The 26,809-nt window shown below is 44.4% G+C and overlaps 1 protein-coding gene across 1 annotated transcript in view; it reads right to left on the bottom strand.

Moving 5' to 3' along the window:
* TACC3 (transforming acidic coiled-coil containing protein 3) overlaps positions 1 to 26,809 on the bottom strand; it is a 1,197,606-nt gene that overhangs the window by 1,144,993 nt on the left and 25,804 nt on the right. The window contains exon 2 of the mRNA XM_044063460.1: positions 18,916 to 19,947. Coding sequence (XP_043919395.1) covers positions 18,916 to 19,947 — 1,032 coding nt within the window. The remainder of the gene's footprint in view (positions 1 to 18,915; positions 19,948 to 26,809) is intronic.

Below are 26,809 nucleotides of genomic sequence, written 5' to 3' on the forward strand. Positions count from 1 at the left end.
TATCAGGAGGGGGATGGGAACCCGTGATCAAGGTTGATCAAGGTAATCAAATCTTCGGCCATTTTGAGCATCTGTTTTTTGGGCATAGAGGCCTGACCACGTGGCTCTCGAGTTTGCTTCTTTGCTTTAGGAGGTACTTTAGACTTTGCCTTTGATGCTGAAGTCGGTTTAAGGTAAAGATGTTTAGGTCTGAATACACCCTCAGAAGCCGGTGCCTGTTCAGCAGCTCCGGACCCATCTGAAGGAATGGTCTCCGAGGCAACAATACCTTGAGTTTCCAGCGGCATGTCAGACTCCACGTGGGAGTCGGTAGCGACCTGTGACTCTAAAGTAGCGGGCGTCAGGGGCTGCGAAAGCGCCTCACTGAGAACTGGCGACTGGCTTAGGAGAAGCTTCGTCGTCAGTTTTGGGCCTCGGTTGTCTCTTTCCTTTTCTTTGCATTTTTTGTGAACTCCGGTAGTCGGATGGCTATCCCATGACATTTCTGGATAATTAAACCGGCGTCCAAAATAGTTTAAAGCAAAATCATACCGATGCTTAATAGTGTGTCGGTTAAATCTAGCACAAAACAGACAACCAGAAATGTTGTGATCAGGGCCTAGGCAAGGAATACAGTAAGACTGAAAATCCTTATGAGGTATTTGCTTTCCACAAGAAATACAAATATTTACTTTTTTTGACATCGGTCTGGAGCAAGAAAAAAAAGTTTCCCCAACAGGGTACTTAGCTTTTTTGCAGACTTCGGATCTGAAACTCAAACACAAAAATCTCAGGAGTCGGCCGACCGGAACTTGCGAACTTGCTTCTGCTTCAAGCACCACGCGGCAAGAAAGACTAAAGAAAATGGTGTCGGCCGCATCTTTTATACCCCTGACGACCTGACGTCAGGGAAGGGGCGACTGTGGCCGACGCAGCACCCAGGACTTTGGAATTCAGGCCGACTGAGGGTAACCTGCCAGCAGGATTACCCAAATGTACTGACTGCAACAGTGAAACACAAAGAACATCCCTAGTTTCATTTGTGTTTTCTGGAATCTCTGCATCATTCAGTTGACTTCCATCTCATTAAGGCTTCTAGTGGACTGCACAGACCTTTAAGACTATGCTATTGGCTGAGGTCTGTAGTACAGCCTTTCTAGCAGAATAATAGAGTACAGTCTAGGACTCTCAGGATCTAGGGAAATTTACTGTGAGGTGAGGGAGACTGAATCAGAAGTGGCTGGTGGATGCAACTTCCTTGGAATAGGAAGTGCCAAATTCAAAGGATCTGTCAGATATGGAGACCATTTTCTAGGCTTCGCTATAATCTTCTTGTCTCTTGTTCACACTTCTCTGTCCATTTCGTTTTCCTTGCCAATTTTCTTACCTGTGCAAGTTGAAGCTGCCATTGCAAGATGAAAAGATGCTGTCTGAGGAGGACACAAACCTTTTAAGATTAATTTCTGTCCTCTGAATGGCTTTAGTTCCAAAAGCACAACTACCACAGTTGGCTTCAAGGTGGGTAGAGCCCAAATAATCACAGAGTACAGGTCCTGAGATGGACTTCTTAAAGCCTTGGGTTATGTCAGACATCTTTGTAAAACCATCACCAAAAATACTTGTGCAAAAATTGAAGATTTTCTTCTACAGAAAAATATTTCACTTTAAGAACTGTAATAAAAAGCTACTTATCTAATTACCTAACCGCTACCTAACAGGGCCCCTGGGGTCAAATTAAAGCCACTTCCAACCAAGAGGCCAGTCACTAGTAGAGTCCCCCAGAGCACGGTATCAGGCCAGCTCCTTTTTGGTTATTATTTCTCTGAAGATAAAGCGCACACTGTAGGTTTATGGCTGACTAAGTTTACAGATGATTGCAAGTTGTAGGTTATCATTGACTACCCTGCTGACACCAACATTCAAGAAGGTATCTCGACTAAAACTGTGCCCGAGCCATGGTCTTCAATTCAGTGCTAAGAAAAACATAACTCAACCCTTTAGTAAGTCAACCATTCAGGACAATTACCATGCTGATAATATAACCCTAAACTTTGACCACGTGGTCAGGGATATGGGTATGCACGTAGGCAGTAGCCTTATCTTCTACCATTGCATGGCTACAGTGGTGAAAGAATTCTTTTATGTTGCATAACTTATAAAGGTATAGTATTTTGGTCCGAAGAGGTCACTATCCCACTGTACTCTGCCCTTATCACACCAGAGTACAATGTTCCCTTCATTATGTACCTGACAAGGAATATGCAGCAACAGAGGTTCCTTATAAAAAGGATACAAGGCACAACAAATTTGCCTTATGCATAAGTCCTTCACCTCTACTCCATCTCCTATAGATTGCTGAGGGGTGATGTATGCCTGGCTTAAAAGACATCCACAGACCTCACACTAGGTAATCTCCTGCAAACCTGTTACAGTACCAGAAATACAAGGTCTACGGACCCAAATTTTGTCTGTAGTAAACAGAAGATTCTAGAGAGGAGGTGTCCCAAAGACTGCCCCCTCCTATGGAACAGCCCACTTATCTACGTGAAGCTGAGTTAATTTATTACTCAATTTAGCCACAACTTAGGCCAGTGGGTGGAGAAAAGGAAATTTACACAAGGTCTGCCCCTATATCCCTTATGGACAGAAATAGCTTATAAATGCCTGACCCTCAATGTCTTATTTTGATACAGGACATCTTTCTTTTATGAAAACTTGGCTAGGCTAAGAAAAGCCTCCTGGGCATTAGCTTAATGATCTATGAATCTAAAAAAATGCTAACAACCATTTCCCAATATCTACTGTAATCTTACAAAGCGTGAAAGGATTAGGAAAGGTGCTATTACTTTTATAATAAGATATTTATCACTTACTGTGAAAACAGACCATAAAAAACACGTCTGAAATTTCTGGTGGCAAGCGAGATCTGAAGTACTTCAGTGGAGAGGAGGGAATTACAGGCAAGGGACAAGTCAGAGGCCCTCAGCCAGAGACTTGGGAAATGACGCAAAGGACCAATCTGATAATCCAAAGGCTGACCCTGACGAAAACAGTTAACACCAGATCCAAAGCAAAAAGTAAAGAGGATTCTTCATACCGTGAATGAGCACAGGCAGCTCGGATAGAACCTTAACAGAACAATTTCCTACACAGCAAAAAAAAAAAAAAAAAAAAAAAAAAAGAGAGAGAGAGGGGGGGGGGACAAGTAGTCTCCAAGCAAAACATTGCACGCTGCTTGTCCTCTGGTATTTTTTTTTCCTTTTTTGTTACTCCCACCATGTCTAAGTGAATCCAGACAAAGTAAAGGCACAGTCCACCCAGGCCTTTTCCTCTTCAGTGGTTTACTCGTTTACTCAACTATTCTAAAGGTAGTGGTTTGGTCCTCTGTTCATACCTTTACAAAGCACTACAAACTGGAAGCCTTTTCTAATTCCAACACAGGCTTCGCTAGGACCATTCTCCAGCAGCTCCTTAACCCTCCCAGCAGGTTGGATAAACCTTGGGGAATCTATCCGTATACCAGTAAGGCAGTGTGTTTGTTGAACATAGTAGCTGCAGAAGTTGTACTTAGTAGCAGACTAGTAAAACATTCTAGTGTCGATCTACAAGAAATAACTGTGTAAAATCTTACCATAGCCATAGATGTCATCTTCTTCACTGCTGCAGTATTCTTAATCTGGGGGATCTCCTGCCTGAAGGCAACACGACATCGGCCAGTATACAGAAGTCTTGTACTACTGTAGGGTACGTGGGACACCACACACAGGCTAATGGACATACTCATAAGTGATATATGCACACATCCTCAGAACTGAATGCCCCAGGAGGACTGCCAGACCAAGCCTATAAAAGGTCAGTACATCCAAGCAAAATAGACCAGGAGGAAGGAGGGATGGAGGGATAGAATACTGCAGCAGTGAAAAAAAGTACATCTACTGTTATTGTAAGCTTTTACAGAACTACTCTATGTCCCTCTAGTGACTTGCTGCAGTATTCTTAACCTGAGGGAGTGCCAAAGCTCAAGAAAGAAGGGAGGAGGAAGGAGCACAGGAGCTCTCAATGAAGCCATGTAAAATGACTTTAGCAAATCTGGCTCTGGAAATGCCATCCAGTTTGTAGTATTTAGTAAAATATATGGATAGATGATCAGGTGGCTACTTCAAGGATAGCACTGTTACAAAAGTCCTTCAAGAATGACTTGGGAGAAGCCATAGCCTTAGTGGAGTGGGCCTTCACGGGTGAAGAGAGGCTCCTTCCATGCAGGGTGTAACAAAGGCAAATACTCTGCTTGGAAATGGTTAAACCCAGAGACCTGGGATGAAAGTTCACAAACAGCTGATCAGATTTCCTGATTGTATTCGTCTTGTACAGGTAAAAACCCAAATTCTGTACATTTAAGGAGTGTAGTACCTTCTTACTGTGGTTTTGTGGAGAAGGGAAGGTAGGTAATTGAATGGACTGGACTGGTCTGGCAAAAAAGAAGGATTTGCTCTCAATGATATCCTTTATCCTTATGAAATACAGAGAAGGGGGCACCCACCATTAAGGACGTGAAGCTCAGACACTTTTCTGGCTGAGGTCAAGGCCACTAGTAAAACAGTTTTCCAACAGCAATATTTGAGGGAGGCAGAAGATGTGGGCTCAAAAGTGGCCAGGGTCAGCAGAAAGAGCAAAATCAAGGTCCCAAGGAGGAGGGATAGGTTTCCTGGGAAGCCTAATGTGAAGGATGCCCTTAATTGTTTCACCTCAAATCTGGACACTAGAGGGAAAAAAAAGTAGGCAGACAAGCAGAAATAGCTGATGTGTGCTTTGACAGAAGAGCAAGCCAAGCCAGCAGAGAGCAATTCAAACAGAACCACGGATTCCCACTGTAAGCGGGTCTTGGTTCTTAAAGACAGAATGAAAATTTGTTCCACTTGGAAACTTAAGATCTTCTGGTATTGGGTTTTTTGGCTCCTGCAAAATTCTGAGCTCATTCTCTGAGAATAGGTGTCTGAAGGGGATCAGAATCCTATCACCCACAGTGTCAGCTGTAGCGTTGATAGGTGTGGGTGTAGTTCTGTGTGAGCAGGTCCACTCTGTGGGAAACTTGTGGCCCTTGGCTAAATGTAAGAAAGGGAACCAGTGCTGTCTTGGCCAAAAGGGAGTCACCAGCAAGACTTTTGGTTGGGCCAATCAAATTTTGAACAGGACCATGGTATTTGAGGAAGGGGAGGGAATGCATACAGAAACATCCCCTTCCAAAAGGAGAGGGCATGTACCTTCCAAACCACAGGACTTGGGACTCTGGCACACAATTTTGGAAATTGTCTGTTCGGGGCAAATAAGTCTACTTGAGGAATATCCCCATTGGACTATGTCCAGGAACACATCCCTGTGAAGCATCCGTTCATGTGATTGAATCAAGGGACCTGCTTAGATAGCCCGTCAAGATTCCTGCTGGAGAGAACATTCACTGCCTGAATTGTCATGTGCTATTGGGCAAGAAATTCCCATACGAAACAGCCAACTGCAAGGATGGGATCTGTCCCCCTCACGGCTTGTTCAGATACCAGAGGACTGCCATGTTATCTGTGAACAGTTACAGAGGGCCTTGTCAAAGGAGAGATTAAAATGTTTGTAAACTAGTAGCAATCCTTGCATTTTCCTGATGTTGAAGCCCACGTCTTATGCATCTGTGTAGAATTCTAGGACTGGGGTGACAGGATGCAAGGGTAGACCTGGATTTAAGTCTATCTGCTGGATCCAGTACAGCAGTTTCTTCTTTAGGCAAGGAATGAGAGGGAATTGTTTTCTAGTGGGTGAGAATGCTGGGTCCACATCAATTTGAGGAACCACTGGAAATTTCCCCATGAAGAGTTTTGCCATAGGTACCACGCAAATGGTTGAAGCCATGAATCCCAGCACACTGAAAAACTCCCTGGCCCTGTTGCCAAAGCTCCCTGGGAAAAGAGACAGTGGGAAAGGCAGTCCAAGAGGGGTAGGTGGGCAAGGCAGTCACGCATTACTGGGGCTTCCTCTGTCCTGAAAGGATTGTCTGGATTGATGTGGTGGAGCAGAGGGTTCTGGTGGAGGTAGATCTTCTAGCCCCTCTCCTAGACCTGGAAGAGCAGGCAGAGGGTTGAGGATCATGTCTCACGAAGGTGGCCTTAGCAGGGTAGCTCCTATAATACTTGGCGATGGGTGACACCAGAAGATGCTGGATGTCCTGTAGTTCTTTGCTTTTTTCCTGCAGATTTTTAAAAAGGTCTGCAGATCGTTTACCAAAAAGGATATTGTGGTCCAGAGGTGCGTCCAAGATCTTAGACTTGAAATAGTCAGGGAGGTCCTGGAGTCTTAGCCATGACTACCTCCTGAGGACAAAAGCAGATGCTGCAGACTTGGCGGATGCTTCCGCAGCATCATAGCTGCATCTGATGGAATGCCTGGCTACTTGCTGGGCCAAGGAAAGTTTGGCTGTAAAGTCAGTCTTAATGGGACAGTCGGGCAAATATGCCAGCATGGAGGAGGCTTGAGAGACCATGTCTGATGCATACTTGGTCATGTGAGTCTGATAATCTATGGCTCTGAAAGCCAAAGTGGAAGAAGTGCATACCTTCTTTCCCATCCTATTCATGTTCTTGATATCTTTATCGGTGGGTAGGAGGGAGGCAGAAGGCAGGAGTCTAGACTGCTTATCTGCAGTGGTGGCAATTGAAACTGGGTCCGCCAAGGGTGGTTTGACCAGGAATTTCTGGTCCTCTGGTACTTTATAGAAGTGGTCAGGACACGTAGGGGCCAGAGGCTGGAAGTCTGGGGCCTTAGAAGGCATCCATGTTAGCAGGCAGAACCGGGGGACCACCAAAGGAGAGGGTGATTCTACTTGAAGCAGCTCAAAGTACCTTTTTTGGGTGTCAGTCATTTGGAAGGTACCTCATTTAAAGTAATCCATCTTGGTGATGGTTTCACCAAACGTAATATCCTGAAAAGGGGAATCCCCTTCCACAGATTCCTCATCAGGAGATTAATAATCCTGGGGGGAAGCAATCTGGGAAACTTAAGAAATGGACTCTTCAGAGGATGAGAAGGAAGAATCATGCTGCTCTTCCCAGACTTGAGGGGTCATGCATGGGAGGGAAGAGGCAGAAGCAGGCCTAGGGCTCAGAAGAGAGAGAGTGGAGATGGCTGAGGCTAAAGGCCTGAGGGCCATAAAGGCCTGCATGAGAGGGGAGGTGAAGGCCTGCCAGTCTGGTGTGGCTTCTGTAGAGGAGGTATGTTTCGTTTTCTGCTTCTTTTTTGCCGGGGAGGAAGGAGAGAGTGGCCTGGCGTCGGGTTTGGATAGTAACACATCCAAAGTCTGGATCCCAGCCAGAGGTACCACAGAAACTGGTTCCCCTTCGACAGACGTTAGTCAATATCTGGATAAGCTCCCAGGACGTGCCGGTTATGAGTTGCGAAACTGCTTCCTCAAGGGACGTCACTGCAGTCTGATCCACCGAGCGTACATCAAACCCTAGATCAGCAGTTGGAGGTGCGTCGGGAAGAGGAGCGGCAGGTGAGGAAGGCCTAGGAAACTTGGCTTTTTTGCACAGAGGTTCAGCTGCGGCCGCTGATGTAGTATCCATTCCAAGGGCTAACCCGCTTAAGGCACTGGTTCTCCAGGTAGAGGTTTTAAAGCAGCCAGACGGCTGCACAGGGTCTTGGGCACAAACGATTGACAAATTGCACAGGAAGAGTGATAGTGTTCCCGGCCTAGCAAAAAACACACCTGTCATGGGACTCTTTATGGGGTAATCTGGCGCCCGTATTGGCACTTTACCTTCTTTCCGGACATCAGCTAAAGACTACAACAACCAAGCGTAAGCAATAACAATCAGGAAATAAATAAATTAGAAACCCAATGGGTTAATTATCTTTAAGATGTGGCATCTGTGAAGAGGTGATCGTACGATGCAAATGTCATCTGCGGCTGAAACGTTCTGGGGATTGTGCGTGCATACATCACATTTATGGCTTTTTGTGTGATGTTCCGTGCACACTGCAACAGCCAAGCTGAAGCTTTTATAGGAGCCGACGTACGAGTCGCCTGAAGGCAGAAAATCCCCACATCTAGAATACTGCAACATAGAAATAGGACATCTAAACAGTTCACTTGTAGAGTGCTGTCTGGAATAAAACATGGCTCTATAAACCAAGGCACACGTTTACTCCAGGTTAAGCAATTTCGTCTCTGCAATCAGAGACTTCTTCAGAACAAATCAGTGTACTTCACATTTTTATAACTCCATTAGATGTCACATGACTGACTACCCCTTCCAAAATGCAAGGTATCACCATTGTTACACTGTATAAAAAACTTCATTCATGGTTTTAAAAAAATAGTTGCACTTACGAAATTAGTATTGTATAAAATACACACTAAACCATTTTAAATCAAATATTCCAGTTACCATTAAAATTATTTTATAATATGCAAGTGTATATTTGTTAAAATCCAGGAAGCAGAAATAAAATAGTAAATAGTGAAATGCATAACCACCAATCAATAAGTTCCACCTTATCTAACTATTTGTACACCCCTTCTCATGCATATCGAAAGCTGTAGAGCTGTCTCAACACTGGTTTCAAATTAATATATCCATCCATTTAACCCTGGTAGACTCACCGCATTCAATCTCAACTGACAAAATTCCCTTAAAGCTAGATCGTTTCCCTAACATTCTCCCCTTGGATTTTTCCTATCTCAATGATCCCGAACTTAAAAATTCCACTATGGTTATAAGCAGAGTGCTTACAAACAGCGTTATTGCGGTTATGATGTTGTATAGCGTATAGATGCTCGTATATACGCTTCCAAAAGCATCTGTTTTCTCTATATAAAAGTGTGAACAGCCTGAACATAACACAATGTATACTAAACCCCTTCTTGCACAGTTACCGTTATCTAACTTCACCTACTGGTGAGGTTGACTTACATTCACTTCTATCCTTTCCAAAATATACTTACAATATCCTTTCCAAAATATACTTACAATATCTACACTCTCCACATTTTTGTGTTCTCCTTTTACCTGAATTTTCAGAAAAAGGATGTTCTAACCAAAACTTCAAATTCCATTCTGTCTTGTATATGAAACAAGGCTTTTCACCCACCATACCAAATAGTTCGGAGTTGGTTTTAAACATAATCCAGTTCTTAACCATAATTTCCCTTACTGTAAGACTACACTCTCAATGGTATAAAACCATGGAGTTGGTAAAGATGGGCTCTGAGGATATACTTGCAACCTTACCCAATTCCTCACTACCTAACAACGGTATCTAGTACCCCATACTTTTAAAACATTTTCTCTGTTTTCCATCACCAATCTTGATTGGGGGGGGGGGTATCCTCTGTCAGTAAACATCTTAAAAAGAAGTGAGTTCCATTTTGAAATCATTAAGATCAGAACACATCCTCACAGCTCCGATCTGTCCTCTTACTAAATTCCTTTTGGCATGGTGGGTATGGGAACTATAAAAATCTAAAAAAAATTGTTTGAGTAAGTTGGCTTCCTAAATAATCTAGAGCCAAAACATCTCATCTCAGTTTTTAAATATGGCAATATCCAAGTAGTCTATACTTTGTTGACCAGTTGTGGGTGAATTAAAAATATGGACAGATCCCATTAATGTACCTGGAAAATTCTTCTACCTCGCTGCCACGGTCCTTCCATAAAATGAATACATCACCTAAATATCTTAAGTAAACATGTCATTGTTTACTAAACCTTTAATTAAAAGCATACTTAGTTTCTCCATGAATACATAACTAAATTAGCATATATGGGTGCGCAGATCACACTCATCGCAACACCCTTGATCTGTTTAAAATATTCACCCTCGAATGTTATATAGTTATGACAAAAAATTGTTTCCATTAATTCCATAATAAACCGAATCACAGTGTTGTCAAACTTCCCCAACTTTTGTAAAGCCTCATAGAATAATTCAAGTCCTTCCTGATGTGGTACTGATATAAATAAATCCACCACGTCTATAGTAGAAAAAATTACTTCAGCTGAATAAAACTGATTTTTGAATTTCCTGAGGAATTCCCATGAATCAGATAGCATGTATTCTACTGAGTGTAGTAGCTCTTTGAAAATTCTATCAATTAATATCCCTGAAGAATATATCGGACTATTATGGGCAGCCTTTATCATTCGAAGGGGAGGGTTTAACACATTTTTGTGTACTTTGGGAACACCAAATGCGTTTGGTATTAATGGATGTTCATTCTTTAAAAAATTGTACACCACTGCGTGGTCATTGCACCCACCTGGATTTCACATCCCAGTGACCGGCCTTGATGTAGTAAAAAAAAAAAATTCAGTTACGAACCCTAGAGTTGGTTTTGTACAAAAACACAGCTCGTCCTCTGTAAAAAGAAAAGACTTCTGCATTCGCAGCTAAACAGCTGCTCTCCCGAAGTTAAAGGATGAACTAATCTTCCACATTTGGTGCCATGGCTGAGCAGCTGCTTGCTCTGTTTTCTACCTTGCAGCTGAATTTGGAAGGAAATTTAAACTGTTCTATTCCCTCCCCAGACTACTAGAGACACAGACTGCAGTTACACCGGTGGATTTAGGTTGGACAAAAGGTGCAAGCGCCTCTCCCTAGCACAGCAAAGCTGGTATTGTAGAGCAGATCCTAAAGATCTTTTGTTCCAGCAACTGAGAAGTGAGAACAGAACACAGTGTTAAAAGATCCCGAAAGTATATATATTTATTTTGTTAAGCAAGGCTTGAATAAATCCTGCCACAGCGGTATGCTCTAAACTGTCCACATTTTTACCTCATATTTTCGGTCTGTTTCTCAAAGTTCTGCTCTTCTGGCAAATCCTTGAGGACTGAAGTCAGAAAATAATGACAGACAAATGCTTTAGACTTCATATCCTTCAGATAATCCATAATAATGCAAAACTTTTGATCTGAAGTAGTTAACCATTTTATCTGCAACCTGTGGGTATACGGATCCGTATCGGATCCGAGCCGGCAACTTTTTTTCTAGCATCTGCTCCAAGTTCCGAGCTCTTCCCCTTACCCATAATGCCCTACCATCTCCTATCTTCCCTCCAATCTCGCTTGCTGCGCCAGTAGTGTGCATTATGGTCTCCTTTGCTCTGAACTCAGGGATAGTAAGTGGTATTTCTTGTATCTAGTGTGTGTTTGGGTGAATATTTCCCCTTCCTCCCCTTGTTTCGTGTCTCGCTTGTTCGTCGGTGTCAAAAAAAAAAAAAAAAGGTTTTGTAGAGAGTAGTAGTTAGGCCTGCCCTTCCCCTACCTGTGTTTGTGTGTGGTTTTTCTGGTAGTGTTTGTACTTTTGTGTGCAGGACTATGGCTGATCAGCCAAAGCCTGTTTTCAAAAAGTGTACAGAGTGTGGCCATAAGCTCTCCCCGGCTGATGGTCACACACTGTGTAATTTGCTTGGAAGTGGCACATTTGTCCACTCAATGTGCTATCTGTTCTGATTTCAATCAGAGGGCCCTTAGGGATCGGATGGCCAAGTTAGTAGCCAAAGGCTTTCTCCCTGCTGCCATGCTGGAATCTGCCTTGGCCTCTAGTGTTCTACCTACCACCCAGACAGGGACTCGACCTCCCTCTTCTTCTGGTGATGGGTCTTCTAAAGACAAATCTATAGTCAGCGTGGCTGACAAGGAAAAAGAAAGAGAAAGAAAAAGAAAGAAAGGCGCAGAGAGAATAGGGAGAAGAGAAAGGACAGACATCGTAAGAGATCCCCAGACAGGGAGCTCTTTCTTAGTCCCCCTTCTAAGACCATGAGGCCTGTTTCTCCATGGCTCCGGTCTCCTTGTTTCTCACCGGAGCATTTGGAACATTGGACCAGAGGCCTTCCTCCCCACTGCGCAGATCAGCCAGATCCGAATCGGTGACTTCTTCGAGGTCGACTTGGAGCCTATCAGATATGGACAGAATGATGCAGAGATTCATTCAGACCCAAATTCAGATGGGAGTCTTGCCAGGCCCCTCTCCCTCTGGAGGGGGTACCTCCATGCCTCTTTTCTGCCCCATCTCTCCTTCCCCGATTCGTGCTTCGGGGCTCTTGGATCCAAGGTTTTTCGGAGTTGGTAGCTCGGCACCGACAGTTCCTCCAACCGGCTGCTACCTTGAGTTCCTCAGATCAGACTTGTTCGGATCAGAGTGACTCTGAGACGCAGACAGGTAGTTGGATCCGGGGGAATGGATCCTTCGGCTCAGACCTTTTAGGATCCGATCTGTTCCCTCAGACCACAGGCTACCCTGGCTTTGGCTCCTGTCCCCGCTTTGAATCCAGGGAGGGCTTCTCCCTCAACCTTTGAAGTGGTGGAGAAGGTTCTCTCCCAGGGATTGAGACCCCAGCCCATCCCCTCGGATACCACCCAGGCCCCCCTGGCTTTGGCGACTACTCCCTTCATCCTGACTCAGGACAGCCAGTGTAAGAGGATCCCCAGGTTAATTTCCCTGAGGAAACCCCTGCGGCTCACGAATCCCCTTTTCAAAGAACCACTGAAGAGGGTCACCATAAGTGCAAGTGCAAAAGGAGGCACTTGGACTCCCCCGAGTCCCTCACTACGGACACTGGACTTAGATGAAGGAGAAGGTTCCCCCAGGTCACCTCCCGAAGACGTCTCCTTAGGAGAAATTATGGAGATACTCCGCCAGAGGGGAGGTTGGTCAGCCCCAAAACCTTCTGGGGATGAGTCAGTGTTCCTGGAGGCCTTTGGCACGGGCCCATCTACTTCCGGGGTGTCCCCACCAGCGGACCCCTTGGTGGACCTAATCACCACGAGGGCATGGAAGGAGCCTGACACTATAGAGCCCACCCAAAAACGCCCTGACAAGATTTTATCTCCCCCTTACAACCTTGGTCGAAAGGAGCCCCAGTTGATGCGATGTTGGTTGCAGCGGCCACAAACAAGGAACTAGCACAGGAGAGTTCCTCAGTCCACCCTCCAAACAAGACGTCCAGGTCGGTAGGTAGGTTTGGGAAGCGCGTCTATTCCTCGGCGACCTTTTCAATGCGTGCGCTGAATTATTTGTTACATGTGATTTGGCTTCAGCGAAACCTTGCTTCGGAATTCGCTGAGTCGCCCCCAGAGTCTTTATTGCCGCAGGACAGATGGTTCTCGGCGAAAAAGTCTACTCTGAAGTCTGTCTCAAACCAATCGATGCGACTCCTTTCCCATGTCACGGAAGGAGCAGCTACGGCAGCTGGGACAGGCATAGCCATGAGGCATCATGCCTGGCTCAGGTTGAGTCAGTTCGCAGACCCTTTCAAGGCGTCGTTTAGCAACGCTCCCTACAACGGTTCTTCCCTTTTTGGGAAGACAGTAGTGACACCTGTCCAGAGCGAAAAAGACGGAAGACTCTGTCTGCCGGAATCTGCTTCTCTAACCCTCAGCGGTCCTTCTCTAGGAATCAAAGAGGGCAGAAAATGGGGTTTTGAAAATCTCAGTTTTCCCGAGATTCTCAGGACAACTATTCTCACAGAAGCAGAGGGAGACAGGATAGACGCCGACCCAGAGGTAGAGGGGGGTCCCAGGAATTTTGGGTCTAGGGAACCTTTTTCTGATAGACCCGGTCAGCAGCCCTGAGGGGTTGCCCAACTGACCTACTGTGGAGGTAGTCTGGGGACGATTGTCCTTACACCCAGCGGCATGGGAGTCCATTACGACAGATCGCGGGGTTTTACAGATAATATCCATAGGTTACTCTATCCCATTTGTTGCCCCTCCAAAATATTACAAAACACCACCCGGATGTTCCACCCACTCACAGGGAGGCCGCAGCTCTAGAGGTTTCAAAGCTGCTTCTCAAACGAGCCATCGAACAGGTCCCCCCTGATCAGTCCGCATCAGGAGTCTACTCAAGGTTCTTTCTGGTGCCAAAAAAGACAGGGGACCTCAGGCCCATTCTAGACCTGTCAACATTAAACCTGTCGGTAGCCAAACAAATTCCGGATGGTCACCCTACAGTCCCCATTCTACCTCATCTCCGAGAGTGCGACTGGATGTGCTCATTAGACCTCCAGGATGCTTACTACATCAAAATACACAGAAGCTCCAGGAGGTTTCTGCGCTTCCGGCTGGGAGCCAGTCATTTTCAGTTCAGAGCCCTACCCTTTGGTCTCACCACAGCCCCCAGGGTGTTCACCAAGATAATGGCAGTTGTAGCAGCTCACCTGAGCCTTCAGGGTATTCAGGTGTTTCCATACCTGGACGACTGGCTCTTCGCTGCGCCCAACAAGGATCACTTGTGTCTAACCAGTGATTATTTAGTTCGGCTGGCAGATCTACTGGGAATTACAGTCAATGTTCACAAATCCCAATTGCAACCAGTACAAGTTCTAGACTTCATTGGGGCATGGCTAGACACTTTGCAGATGAAGGTATTCTCAACTCCAGACAGGATCCTACACTTCAGGTGCCACATAGCTCAGATAGCGAACTCCAAGTCTCCAAAGGCGAGCGAGGTTCTCCGGGCTCTGGGCTCCATGGCTGCCGCCATATAGATTGTGCACCACGCCTTCACATGCGGGTTCTTCAATGGACTCTGGCTGTTCAATGGTCTTGGCTAGACCTGCCCATGGAATTTCCGATCAAGTTCAGTCACGTCTGCAGGACGTCTCTTCTTTGGTGGTTAAGTTCACCAGAGATATCAGAAGGATGCCCCTTCGCGTCATCTCCAGTCCAAGCCAGTGACCATGGACGCCTCCCAACTCGGGTGGAGGGGGGACACTGGGAAGGACAGTCCAAGGCATGTGGTCCCAGTCAGAGACCAAGTTGCACATAACTGTTCTAGAGATGAGGGCAGTGCTTTTAGCGTTGGAAGCCTTTCACACAGTCCTCCCTCTCGGATTAATTGCAATTCAGTTAGACATGTCAGTTGTCTGGTATATCAACAAGCAGGGGGAAACCAGATCCTACCCCCTATGTCGCGTGGCCAAGAGTGTGTGGGAATGGTCAATTTCCACCGGTCGGTTTCTGATAGCAATGCACATCCCGGGGTGCTCCAACATTTTAGCGGACAGATTGAGTAGGGCCATCCTGATGCCGTACGAGTGGTCTCTGAAAACAGTCAGTAGCGGAGGAGATCTTCCTTGCATGGGGTCAGCCTTGCTGCGATCTCTTCGCATCTCCTTCCAACGCGAAGTGCAGCGAGCTCTTTGCTCCGATTCCCTCACCAGGGGAAGTTCCCAGAGACACTCTAGTCCATGCTTGGCCCCCCGGGCTTCTGTATGCTTATCCACCATTGCCACTCATTCCGAAGTTTCTTCAGAAAGCTTGCCGACTGGTGCAAAGTTATCCTCACTGTCCCGTTCTGGCCTAGACAGGTTTGGTTCCCATTCCTTTGGTCTCATCTCTTAGCTCCCCCGTGGGTTCTGGATCCCTACCCAGATCTAATCTCCCATCCGTCGGAGGCACGTCCGCCCGATCTGGGCAGCCTCAAGCGGACAGCCTGGTTGTTCCATTTCCATTAATTGCCAGGACTCCCGGTCTTTCATCTCTGGTAAAATCCATTCTGGTGGCTTCCGAGGCAGACTCCACTAGGAAACTTTATTGCAGTAAATGGAAGCACTTTTCCATTTGAGCCTCACAGGGAAAGATAGATCCCTTTACAGCCCCAGTTCCAGTGGTGTTGGATTTCCTGTCTGGTATCTTTCAGCAAGGAGCTACTTCCTCCACAGTGAAAGTACAAATTGGCAGCCATTTCCAGTTTTCACGTTGGTGAAGACATGGCCTTAGCCTCCTCTAGGCTGTGTAAGGCTTTTCTTAAAAAGGTACTTTTCTGTTACGTCCACCTGTCAAGGATTCAGTGCCTCCATGGGACCTTACTTTTGTTTAACAGGCATTGGTGGCTCCTCCTTTTGAACCTGCAGCTTCGGTGGACTTGAAATTTTTGTCTTGGAAGACCGCTTTCCTAGTCGCCATTACATCTGCTAGGAGGGCTTCTGAGCTTCAAGCTCTGTCTGCCGTGCCTCCTTATTTGGTCTTCTATAAGGATAGGGTCTCCCCCCCAATACTAATCCTTCCTTCTTACCTAAAGTGGCATCTGAAGCAAACATAAACCAGTCCATTAATCAGCCCGTTTTCTTTCCTAACTTCCAAAATAAAGGTGAATCCATTTGTTAGATGTTCAGAGACAGCTTAATTTTTATCTTCATAGAATGAAGTCTTTCTGCAAGACTGACCAATTGTTTGTTTCCTTTTCCAAAGCATTTATGGGAAAAGCTATTTCTAAAGTTTCTTTGGCCAGATGGATCATTCTTTGTATTTCACATGCCTACAAAGCAAAAGGTTTATCTCCTTCCTGGTATTAAGGCTCGCTCTACCAGTTCCATGGAGACTTCTGCTGCATTTTGGTCTAGGGTGCCTTTGGACGATATTTGTGCAGCAGCGACATGGGCCAATTCACATACCTTCATTTCCCATTACAAATTGGATTGGACTTCGAGGGGTAGAGCATACTTTGGCTCTGCGGTGCTCAGGAATATCCTTCCATAAGGGCACCCCAGGATCGGAGTAGCTGAGGACTCTGTCCCACAGGTTGCAGATAAAATGAAATAAAGTTAACTACTTCAGAGAAAGAAGTTATGTAATCACCATAACGTTCCATCAGAGTAGTTATACTTCATTTTTCTACAACATTCCTTCCCTCCGTCCCCTGGACCTTGTCCTGTCTTTTCAGGTTTTGTCAATTGGGTTGAGTTGCTTATAATTTTAGTTGCAGCAAACTCGATCTGAGGGAAGATGGTAGGGCATTATGGGTAAGGGGAGGAGCTCGGAGAAGATGCTAGAAAAAAAGTTGCCGGCTCGGATCCGTATACCCACAGGTTGCAGAAAAATGAAGTATAACTACTCAGATGGAACGTTATGGTGAGTACATAACTTCTTTTCTATCAACTTTAAGTTTTTAAGAGCAATATTTAAAAACTATCCCTAGGTTTGGGCTGTTGCCCCCCCATTAGGACAGGCTTTGTCCAGATTTCTTGAGCCAAGAAGTTGAGAGGTATGGTGTGTGGGTCTGTAAGAGGATAGACGTGTGTGTTAAAGAGGGAGAGAGGGTGTGTGTAACAGGGTAAGGTAGCCTACCACTCAACTATCCAGGTCTTTACAGAATGTCCAGATTTTGACCCCATATATTTGTTTATTGCTCATACAAAGGAGTAAAGTTGCTAAATGACAGACATTTGAATTTTAGACTTCATATCATTAGAAAAATGCATACTAACACAAACACTGTTATTCTAGCAATTATCTAAGTTTATAATCAAGGTAAAGCCAACTTTGTCATTCAGACAATACAGCAACAGTGCACAGCTGAACAAAATTATTTCTCCAAGCTCATGTGCAAAATAGAGTCCAAGCCATCAAAAGGCACCAAAACAGCATTAACCACGCTTGACCTATTACAGCAGCGATTAACACGGCAATCCTCATCACCCACACAGCCACTAGCTCCATCCTCAACACCAGCAATATCCCAAGTCCTAGACCAGTCTCCTCAGACTCAATTTAAATCCAAATTCACACCAAAACCAGTAGACAAAGGCAGTTTTCCGCTACTTGCATTCAAAGCAACTGCCCCCACATGAAGGCCCAAATGATAAGTGACCATAGCAATAGACACCATCTACACCAACCACACTGCTGCTAGCTCCATCCTCAAAGCCAGCAATGTCCCAAGTCACAAAATCCAAAATCAGTAGCCAAAGTCGTGTTTCTACTACCCGCCCTCAGCATAACTGCCACTCTTGAAGGCCCTAACGGCCACGGTCATCCCAACAATCTCTTAAAAAAAAAAAAAAAAGCAAGTTCAAGCAAAAACACCAAAGTCAGACAGCCACACACCCGACCATATCAAACTGACTCCCAAACAGACAACAAATCCCACACAAAATGCACATGGAGTCAGAATAGCTGCTGCCACACAAGGCGCTGCCATCTTAGCTAATTAAAAATTATATACCATAATAGTGATACAATTTGCTAAACAAAACAGTTGCACATTGTACTCAGACTTAGCATGAGCAGCAGTAAACTTCTTCCCTTGAAGCTTACAATTCCAACGATGAGAATATTTATCTGTCCGTATTTAGGCTTTGTCCAGAATTCTTGCACTAAGAGGTTGAAGTGTGTGTATGACAACAGGGAAATGCCTTAGTGAGGGTTAGCAGGTGTTTAGTAATTTATTTACGCTCAAACCCAGTACCTCGGCTACAGAAACAGCCTGAATCCTACCCCAACTACCAAGCTGCATTTTTTCAAGGAACATGAATTTCAGGTCCATTTTTTTAAGGATAGTTTCAATTGCATTTTCAAGGAATTGCAAGCTTCAAGGGAAGAGAAGCTTACTGCTGCTCATGCTAAGTCCATTTACAATGGGCAACTGTTTTGCTTAGCAAATGGTATCACTATTGTGGCAAGTGTTGGTAGTACAACAGGTAGCATACTTGAGTTTTGATGCAGAAGGCTGTGGGTTCTACTCCCACAGCATGTACATGGATTACTGATACTGTGTTATATTTTTTAAAATTCAAATATTGCTTTATTTACATTATCAATCTAAAAACAATCCACAATATAGGGGTCCACCAAAATATTTATTTTATACAAAGGGATCTTCTAGCTTGCAAAGTTTCAGAACCACTGCAAGCTATCTGGAGAGGAGCTCCTGTGTCAAGAAAATAAATGGAAAGGAAGAAAATGAAAAGTATCAAATAGTTTGAGCACTGAGCACTCTTATCTCTAAGTGACAAAGGCAGAAAAAACTGGAATAAGGTTAACTACATTAAGTATTAGTTACAAAAAAAACTAAAATATATCTAAAAATGTAACCAGGAACATTAAAAACACAAATCAAGCTTAAACAAAAGAATTACACAATGCTTTACTGTTTACAATAAGACATACTTACTTCTCATTTTGATCTTTTGGATTAGTTTGGATGACTGGACATTTATCAGTTACTTCTGCATCTTTGTGCACCTCTCCAAGTTGATCTTTTGGATTAGTTTGGATGATTGGACATTTATCAGTTACGTCTGCATCTTTGTGCACCTCTCTAAGTTTGCATTTAACATTGGACAAATCTGAATCTAGGTCACATTTAGCAACATCTTGGGAAGCTGCTACAGAGGAGCCACATATTTCGGATGCGCCCCCAAATGGATTAAAATTAGGATCATCCAACTTGTCCCAGTCAAAATTATAAGACACTTTGCTTGGTGGAACTGTATCCACTTCATCTTTAATTGGTTTGTCTCTCTTTCCTGGAAACTGATCCTTCTCAGCTTCTTGCTTTTTAACTGGTACCTTAACATTAGGCCTTTTACCCAATTTCTTCGGAGGAGGCTTTTTCTCCACACCACTGTCGATTACAAACTCCATCTTCATTGCTTTATCATCAGATGACCCTCCAACAGCTACTACAGACATAGTCTGACCATTAGGAGGTGAATTTTGCAGCTTTGATCCTCCAGATTTGAAAGGGTTGATAGAGTCTGTATCACACAGGTCAAAGTTATAAGATGCCTTCTGAGAATTCTGCTTAGCCTCACAGACTGGAAAGTCATCAACAGCATCAGCAAGTCCTACAGAATTCTCTGCACTCCTTTTATCAAATGAGCTGGCTTCAATGTTATCAAACTTGGAGTAACTGCTACTTGGAGGAGCAAAGTTTTCTACAGAGCAGAGAACAGGCTCTCCTTCAGAATGAAAACAAGACTCCATCACTGAAGTACACTCAGTGTCCTCAACTGAAGACTTCACAAAGTTGTTAGATCCAGTTTCAGAGGAATTCACTTGCGGGAAATTGTCTCCCTTACAGACAACCCCTACTGGAGCAACATCAGTCTCTAAGGCAATTGTGGAGGCTTCTTTATAGTCCGATTGTACTGTAGTACATACTGTAGATATATCTGCATTTTCTTTCAAAATATCAGGGTTTCTAAAATAGGAATAAAAAAATCATAATTTACAAGCTATGTTGTAAGCAACACACTTCTTAGCAATACCTGAAACATGCACAAAACCAGCAGCCGTGCGTTTTCAGCAATTAACAAGACTAAACCCCATAGTGAAGTGGATAATATCTGAAATCACAAGCAGATGTACAGCCATTAGTAAAAAAGCCATACTTAAAGTAAGCAATTACGTACTTAAACTAAAATTAAAGTTACGTACTCGGCATAGCCTAGTATCGGTCTTGTTCATTTTCATTCTTTCTCAGCTACTGGGTATTAGATCTGACTCAGCCACATTTATTAGACCCTTGGAGCCAACTTTCGAGCTACTCTGTTTATGCACAATACCCTAGTCAAATTGAGTTTGCAGTCTTATAACCCAAGTTTAGTCCTCCTATAGCTTAAGAGGAAGCAAAAACTAGCAGTAGCAGAAGTGGGGCTCAAACCTGGACTAGACATTCAGCAATAGCCATAAGGTCACTGCAGGAGTTAATAGGAAGGAAAGTACAGTTTTGTACCTACCATAAATGTAGATGTTAGAGTGCTAATACAGCTGCAGTCATAACAGATGGGTTCTCCTGCCGTCAGGCGGGTCCTCGGTCAGCCGAATTCCAAAGTCTAGGTCCGGCGTCGGTTGTCGTCGCTTTCTTTCCTGACGTCAGTGCGACAGGGGTACACAAGACACAGCCAACGCCATTTTCTTCAGTCTTTCTTGCCCCAGAAGGAAGGCTATATATATATGTATATATATATATATATATATATATATATATATATATATATATATATATAATCATGCAATGCAATATAATCAAAAATCAGTAGTTGCAAGCAAATACACCATAGAAGGATAACCCAATCAGGTTGTAAGATGAGGAGTTAGCCACTAGGTCTCTACCCAGAGGGGAAGGAGGTAGGGAAACCTGGACTGCAGCTGTATTAGCACTCGAACATCTACATTTATGGTAGGTACAAAACTGTACTATGTTCATCGTGCATACAGCTGCAGTCATAACAGATGGGCAGAATCCCAAAGCTATGCACAGGGTGGTAGGCACTAGGTGGAACTGGGAGGAGCTAGAATGCCCTGCAACACAGCAGTGGCAAGGTCTGCTCTAGTTTTGGAGTATAAAGGTAGGTGGTAGTGTTTAGTGAAGGTATGCACAGAACTCCAAGTGGCTGCCTCCAAAATATCTTTGGTAGGGACTCCTCTGAGGAAGGCTGCAGAGGTAGCTGTGGCCCTTGTGGAGTGGGATCTGATGCCTGTAGGTACAGATTTACCATGAAAGGAGTAACAAAACCGTATGCAGTGGCCTATCCATTTTGAAATTGTCTGTTTGGAAATTGGCTTCCCTTGAGCTCCTACAGCATAGGACACAAAGAGTTGTTCTGATTTCCTGAAAGGCTTTGTTCTGTCCAAATAGTAACGTAGCTGTCTATGGATGTCTAAGGAATGTAGCAGCCTTACCCCTTCGTTTTGAGGATTGGGGTAGAAGGTAGGTAAGTGTATGGCCTGATTTAAAGCTACCCTGGATACTACCTTAGGCATAAATGATGGGATGGTTCATAGGGAAACCCTGCCCTGATGGAAGATGAGAAAGGGCTGCACAACCATGAGGGCTTGTAGTTCCGAGACCCTACGAGCTGAGGTAATAGCCAGAAGGAAAGCTGTTTTCCAGGGCAAATATTGCAAATCTGTTGAGGCAGCTGGTTCAAAGGGAGGCAATGTTAATTTTTCTAGAATGTAATTAAGATCCCAGGCTGGTATTGGTTGTTTCCTTGGAGGTCTTATATTCTTAGCCCCTCTGAGGAACTGCCTTAAGAGTGGGTGAGAGAATAAGGGTGGATCAGTGTTGTATTCTGCAGAAATGGCTGAGGCATGGATTTTGATGGAGGAAAATGAAAGTCCACTGTTCAATAGCTCAGCTAGATAATACTGTAATATCTGAGGCAAATTCAGTTTTCTAGGATCCTGGCCCTTTTTCTCATTCCAAGCGCAAAACCTTTTCCATTTTGCGGAGTAAGCTTTTCTAGTAGATGGCCTTCTGGCCTCCAAAATGACATCCTGCACCTCCTTGGAGAGTAGGGTCTGTTGTGGTGTTAAGGAATTTTCCATGCAGCCAGATTGAGTGTTTTCAGCTGACTGTGAAGAGTTTTGTAGCTGTGCCGAGTCAGGAGAAGAGGCATTAGGAGGTAGGGTCCAGGGAGGAGAATGTGTTAGGCTCCTCAGGAGTGGGTACCAGTGTTGTCTTGGCCAGTCTGGAGCAATCAGTATCATCTTTGGTCTGTCTGCTCTTGCTTTCAAGAGCACCTTGGGCAGTAGAGGCAAAGGTGGGAAGGCGTAAACTGTCCGTGCTGCCCAACTGAAAGAAAGGGCGTCCACTCTCCAGGCCTTTGGATGAAATGTCCTTGAGCAGAATTTTGTCAATTGATGATTCCTGTGGGAGGCAAAGAGATCTATGTCTGGCCTTCCCCTCGCTTGGATTATCTTTGTAAACACTTGAGGATGCAACTTCCATTCGTGCGGGTCTGTCATATTTCTGCTTAGATTGTCTGCCAGCGTGTTTTCCAAACTGGCAGGTACTGTGCTTGAAGCTCGATTTGCCATTCCAGAGCCATGTTCCAAAGTGACATAGCCAGCCTGCACAGGGGGTATGAAGGTGTTCCTCCTTGTTTATGTACCACATTACTGTGGTGTTGTCTGTTCTTATCAATAATTGTCCTGGATGCAGGAGGTCCTTGAAAGCTGTAATTGCATTTATCACTGCTTGCATTTCCTTTTGATTGATGTGAAGGTGCTTTTCCTTTTGGGACCATTTGCCCTGAATGCACCTGTCTGTCATGTGTGCCCCCCAGGCGTAGTCTGAGGCGTCTGTTGTGATGACTTGATTTGCTGGAGGCTTGCAGAATGGTAGACCTGTGTTTGTTTGGCATGCTTGGGCCCACCATAGAAATTCCTTTTGCAAACATGGAATTAGTGATATTATTGTTTCCAAACTGTGGCTGTGTTGAGACCATAGGTTTTTTAGGTACCATTGAAGTTTCCTCATATGCAACTTTGCACATGGGATTAGAAGAATGCAAGATGCCATGAAGCCCAGAGCCTGCAGGATTTTCCTTGCAGTTAGCCTGGTACAATTTGCTAGCATCTTGAAGTACTGAGTTAGTTGCCCCTGTTTTTCTGGCGTAAGATAGGCCATCTGGGTGTTTGTGTCCAAGTTGGCACCCAGGAAAATTATTTTCTGAGATGGTGTTAGCCTGGATTTCTCTTTGTTGACTGTGTATCCCAGAGAATTCAATAAACGTGTTACATAAGCCAGATGTTCCAGAAGTATGTGTTTGCTGTCCGCTTGGATCAGGCAATCGTCCAAATAAAGGTAAATTTGTATCCCTTGAAGTCTGCAGTAGGCAATTACTGATGCCAGGCATTTCGTGAATACTCTGGGCGCAGTAGATAAGCCAAAGGGCAATGCAGAGAATTGATAGTGGATTGAACCTGCAAGAAATCTGAGGTATCTTCTGCAGCTTTGTCTGATTGGGACATGCAGGTATGCCTCCTTGAGGTCCAATGTTACCAGCCAAGACTCCTTGCCCAGCATGGGAAGAAGCTGCTGTAAGGTGAGAATCTTGAATTTTGGTAAGAGTAGAAATGTGTTTAGGATGGATAAGTCCAAAATGGGTCTCCAATCGGTTCCCTTCCTTGGTACCAGGAATAGTCTGGAATAAAAACCTTGACTTTGTTCGTGAGTAGGTACCTCTTGAATAGCTTTCATGTCCATGAGCTTTGAAATTTGTATTTGTGCCTCTGCCCTTTGATTGTGTGGCAGGTTCGGCATGCCTCTCATTTTTGGAAGAGTGTGAAAATGAAATCTGTAGCCTCTGTTTATAATGTCCAGGATCCATTTGTCTTTTGTGACAGTATGCCAATTTTTTGAAAATAATGACAGCTTTCCTCCCAAGGGTGCTGACACCTGAGCCTAGCTTGGCATGCAAAGGGGAAAGTCATTGGGTTTGTTTCCTGTATTTTTGTGCACTGTCTTCGCCACCTCTTGCTGCTGGAGATTGCCATTGTCTGCCTCTATATGATCCTTGAGATTGTCCTCTGCCCCTTGTGCGCCTGTATCTACCTCTTTGGGGCTTGTCCGTGGCTGGAAAGGACCACTTTTTTGAAGGCCAATTTCTGCTAAAACGTGGTGGTTGTACCTGTAGAAAAGCTTTGGCAGTTTGCATAGATTTAGCTTTTTCTTCCATTTTCCGTAGTATCTCCTCAGCATTAGTACCAAATAATACATCCTTTTGTAAAGGAGTATCTAGAAGTTTAGCTTTAACATGATCAGGCAAGGTTTGTTCCCTAAGCCAGGCATGTCTACGAATGACTGATCCTGTAACAGCAGCTCTACTTGAGGTCTCTAGAGCATCATAGCCACATTGTAAGGTGTGTTTACCCACTTGTTCTGCACTATGCATCATATCCTGCAACTCCTTCAAATCTGGTTGTTCAGGTTGTGACATTTTATTCCTTAATTGTGATAACAGAAACTGCTGATATTTAAGCATATGGAACTGACAATTTAAGGCCCTCATGGCTAGGGTGGCCGAGGTATATACCTTTTTTCCCCACCTTTCTAAGGACCTGCACTCTCTCTCGGAAGGTAATGGATTCTTAGCAGTAGAGGCCTTCATTCCCTTGGGGCCTTGAGAAATGGTTTTAGGGTCAGCATTATGGCTTTTGTAAAGAAATTGGTGTGTTAGGAACTCTGTAGTACCTATCAGGCTTGACTGGGGCAGGAGGCAGGGAATCCGGATTAAGGCAAGCCTCCGAGTAAACATCATCAAGTATGTCCAAGACAGGAGGTATCGCCAGAGGTCTGTGCTGATGTAGCAAAAGAAATTCCCTAAGCCTTTTCTTGGAATCTGAAAAATCTTGACCTTCCCAATGGAAGTGTTCCCTCAAGGTATGCAAGGTTTCCCCGAAAGAAAAATCCTCTGGGAGGGATACAGAAGGAATGGACTGCTCTGCATCAGAATCTTCAAAAGGGGAGTACGAGTGTTCCTCTTCATCAGAATGTTCTGAAATAATGGAGCCCTGGTGAGAAGGGGGAGAAACTTCCTCCACTCTGGGTCTCTTGTCCGGAGGGGGTTGGGAACCCCTGATAAGAGTAATTAAATCCTCAGCCATTTTGAGCATCTGCTTTTTAGGCATGGGACCTGGAGCTGGGCCCTGTGCAACAGGCCTCTTGGAATGCATGGCTGATTTAGACTTAGTAAAGGCCTTTATGGAAAAGGAAGATGAAGGTCTGAAGACACCATGGGTGGAAGTGGACCTGTCCACATTAAGAGGTTCAACACTCACAGTGGCTTCGGTAGCTGTAGTCAGGGTATGGGCCGAGGAACCTGCGGTCTCAGTTACAGAAGACACCGCCAGAGAAGTGTCGTCGGTAGTCAGGGGCTGCGTAGGCGCCTCGCTGAGAACCGGACCACGTGCAGCCGGTTTTGGTGTGGTGTCGGTGGAGACCGCGGACCTCGCGTGTCAGTCTTTGTCCTTGCGTTTTTTGGACAAAACAGTAGTCTGAGTCTCCAACGACATTTTATAATTAAAAGCTTTACCAAAAAAGTGCTGGGCGAACTCCGCCCGACGCTTAATAGTGCGTTTATTGAAAGTAGCACAAAAGCGACAGCCCGAGACGTCGTGGTCTGGGCCTAAACAAGGTATATAGAGGGAATGAAAATACTTATGCGGTATTTGCTTCCCAAAAGAAATACAATGGTTAACTTTGTCTGACATTGGTCTGAGGCAAGAAAAGTTTCCCCAACGGGGTACTTAGCTTTAAAGAAGACTTCGGTTTCCAAATTTTCGTAATTTCAAGAGCTGGCCGACCGGCACTTGCGAACTGCTTCTGCTTCAGGCACCGCAAGGCAAAAAAGACTGAAGAAAATGGCGTCGGCTGTGTCTTATGTACCCCTGTCGCACTGACGTCAGGAAAGAAAGCGACGACAACCGACGCCGGACCTAGACTTTGGAATTCGGCCGACCGAGGACCCGCCTGACGGCAGGAGAACCCATCTGTTATGACTGCAGCTGTATGCACGATGAACATGGTGGGGAGTTGAAGAATGAAAATGAACACAAACCAAGCAAAAAAAGCACAAACTTTGCAGTGTGGAGGGTGTGGAGTTCACTCCTTAAATATGTCATGCACCTAGTTCACTAAAAATCGAACTTTAAAATACGTACTACAAAATAATAAATACAGTAAGTAGCCCACATTTGAGTTAAAAATGGAATATCCTTTATTACACACACATAAGCGATCCAAGTTGAGCATACTGAAAAGCATTAGAGACACTCATTTATATATAATCAGGTTATTTGGAGCAAGGGAGTGGTTACAGAGGGTGGTTCTGCTAAGAGCAATAAATGCATTAAACTCATTCCTTTAACCAATTCCCCCCTTAACACCATATTGTGAACAGAGATTGCGCTACCTTAGAACGGAAACATAAAAACTAGAGACTTAAGAAACCAACTCAATAACAAAATGATCAACCACTAGACATCTATCAGAATAAATTAGCAAATTATAAATTAAAGCACTTTTAACAGTGATCACTTTCGTACCAAATAAATACTTCAGGTTTGCGTATAAAAAACATTAATGAATGTGTGTATAAATCTACAAGTGAACTAAGTAGGCTGAAAAACATAGCTATAATTGCCAAGGTGGAAATACAGTGAAAAATGTGAGAGAAGAAGCAGCAGCTACGTCTTACCATAATGTTCCACTTAAGTTGTTGATTATCTTCCAGTCATCACTGATGGGTTTGGTTCCGAGCCCTCGGAAAGTA

Source organism: Protopterus annectens, chromosome 2.part1 (assembly GCF_019279795.1).
Source record: "Protopterus annectens isolate FY-2018-M chromosome 2.part1, PAN1.0, whole genome shotgun sequence".
Classification (NCBI taxonomy): Eukaryota; Metazoa; Chordata; order Ceratodontiformes; family Protopteridae; genus Protopterus; species Protopterus annectens.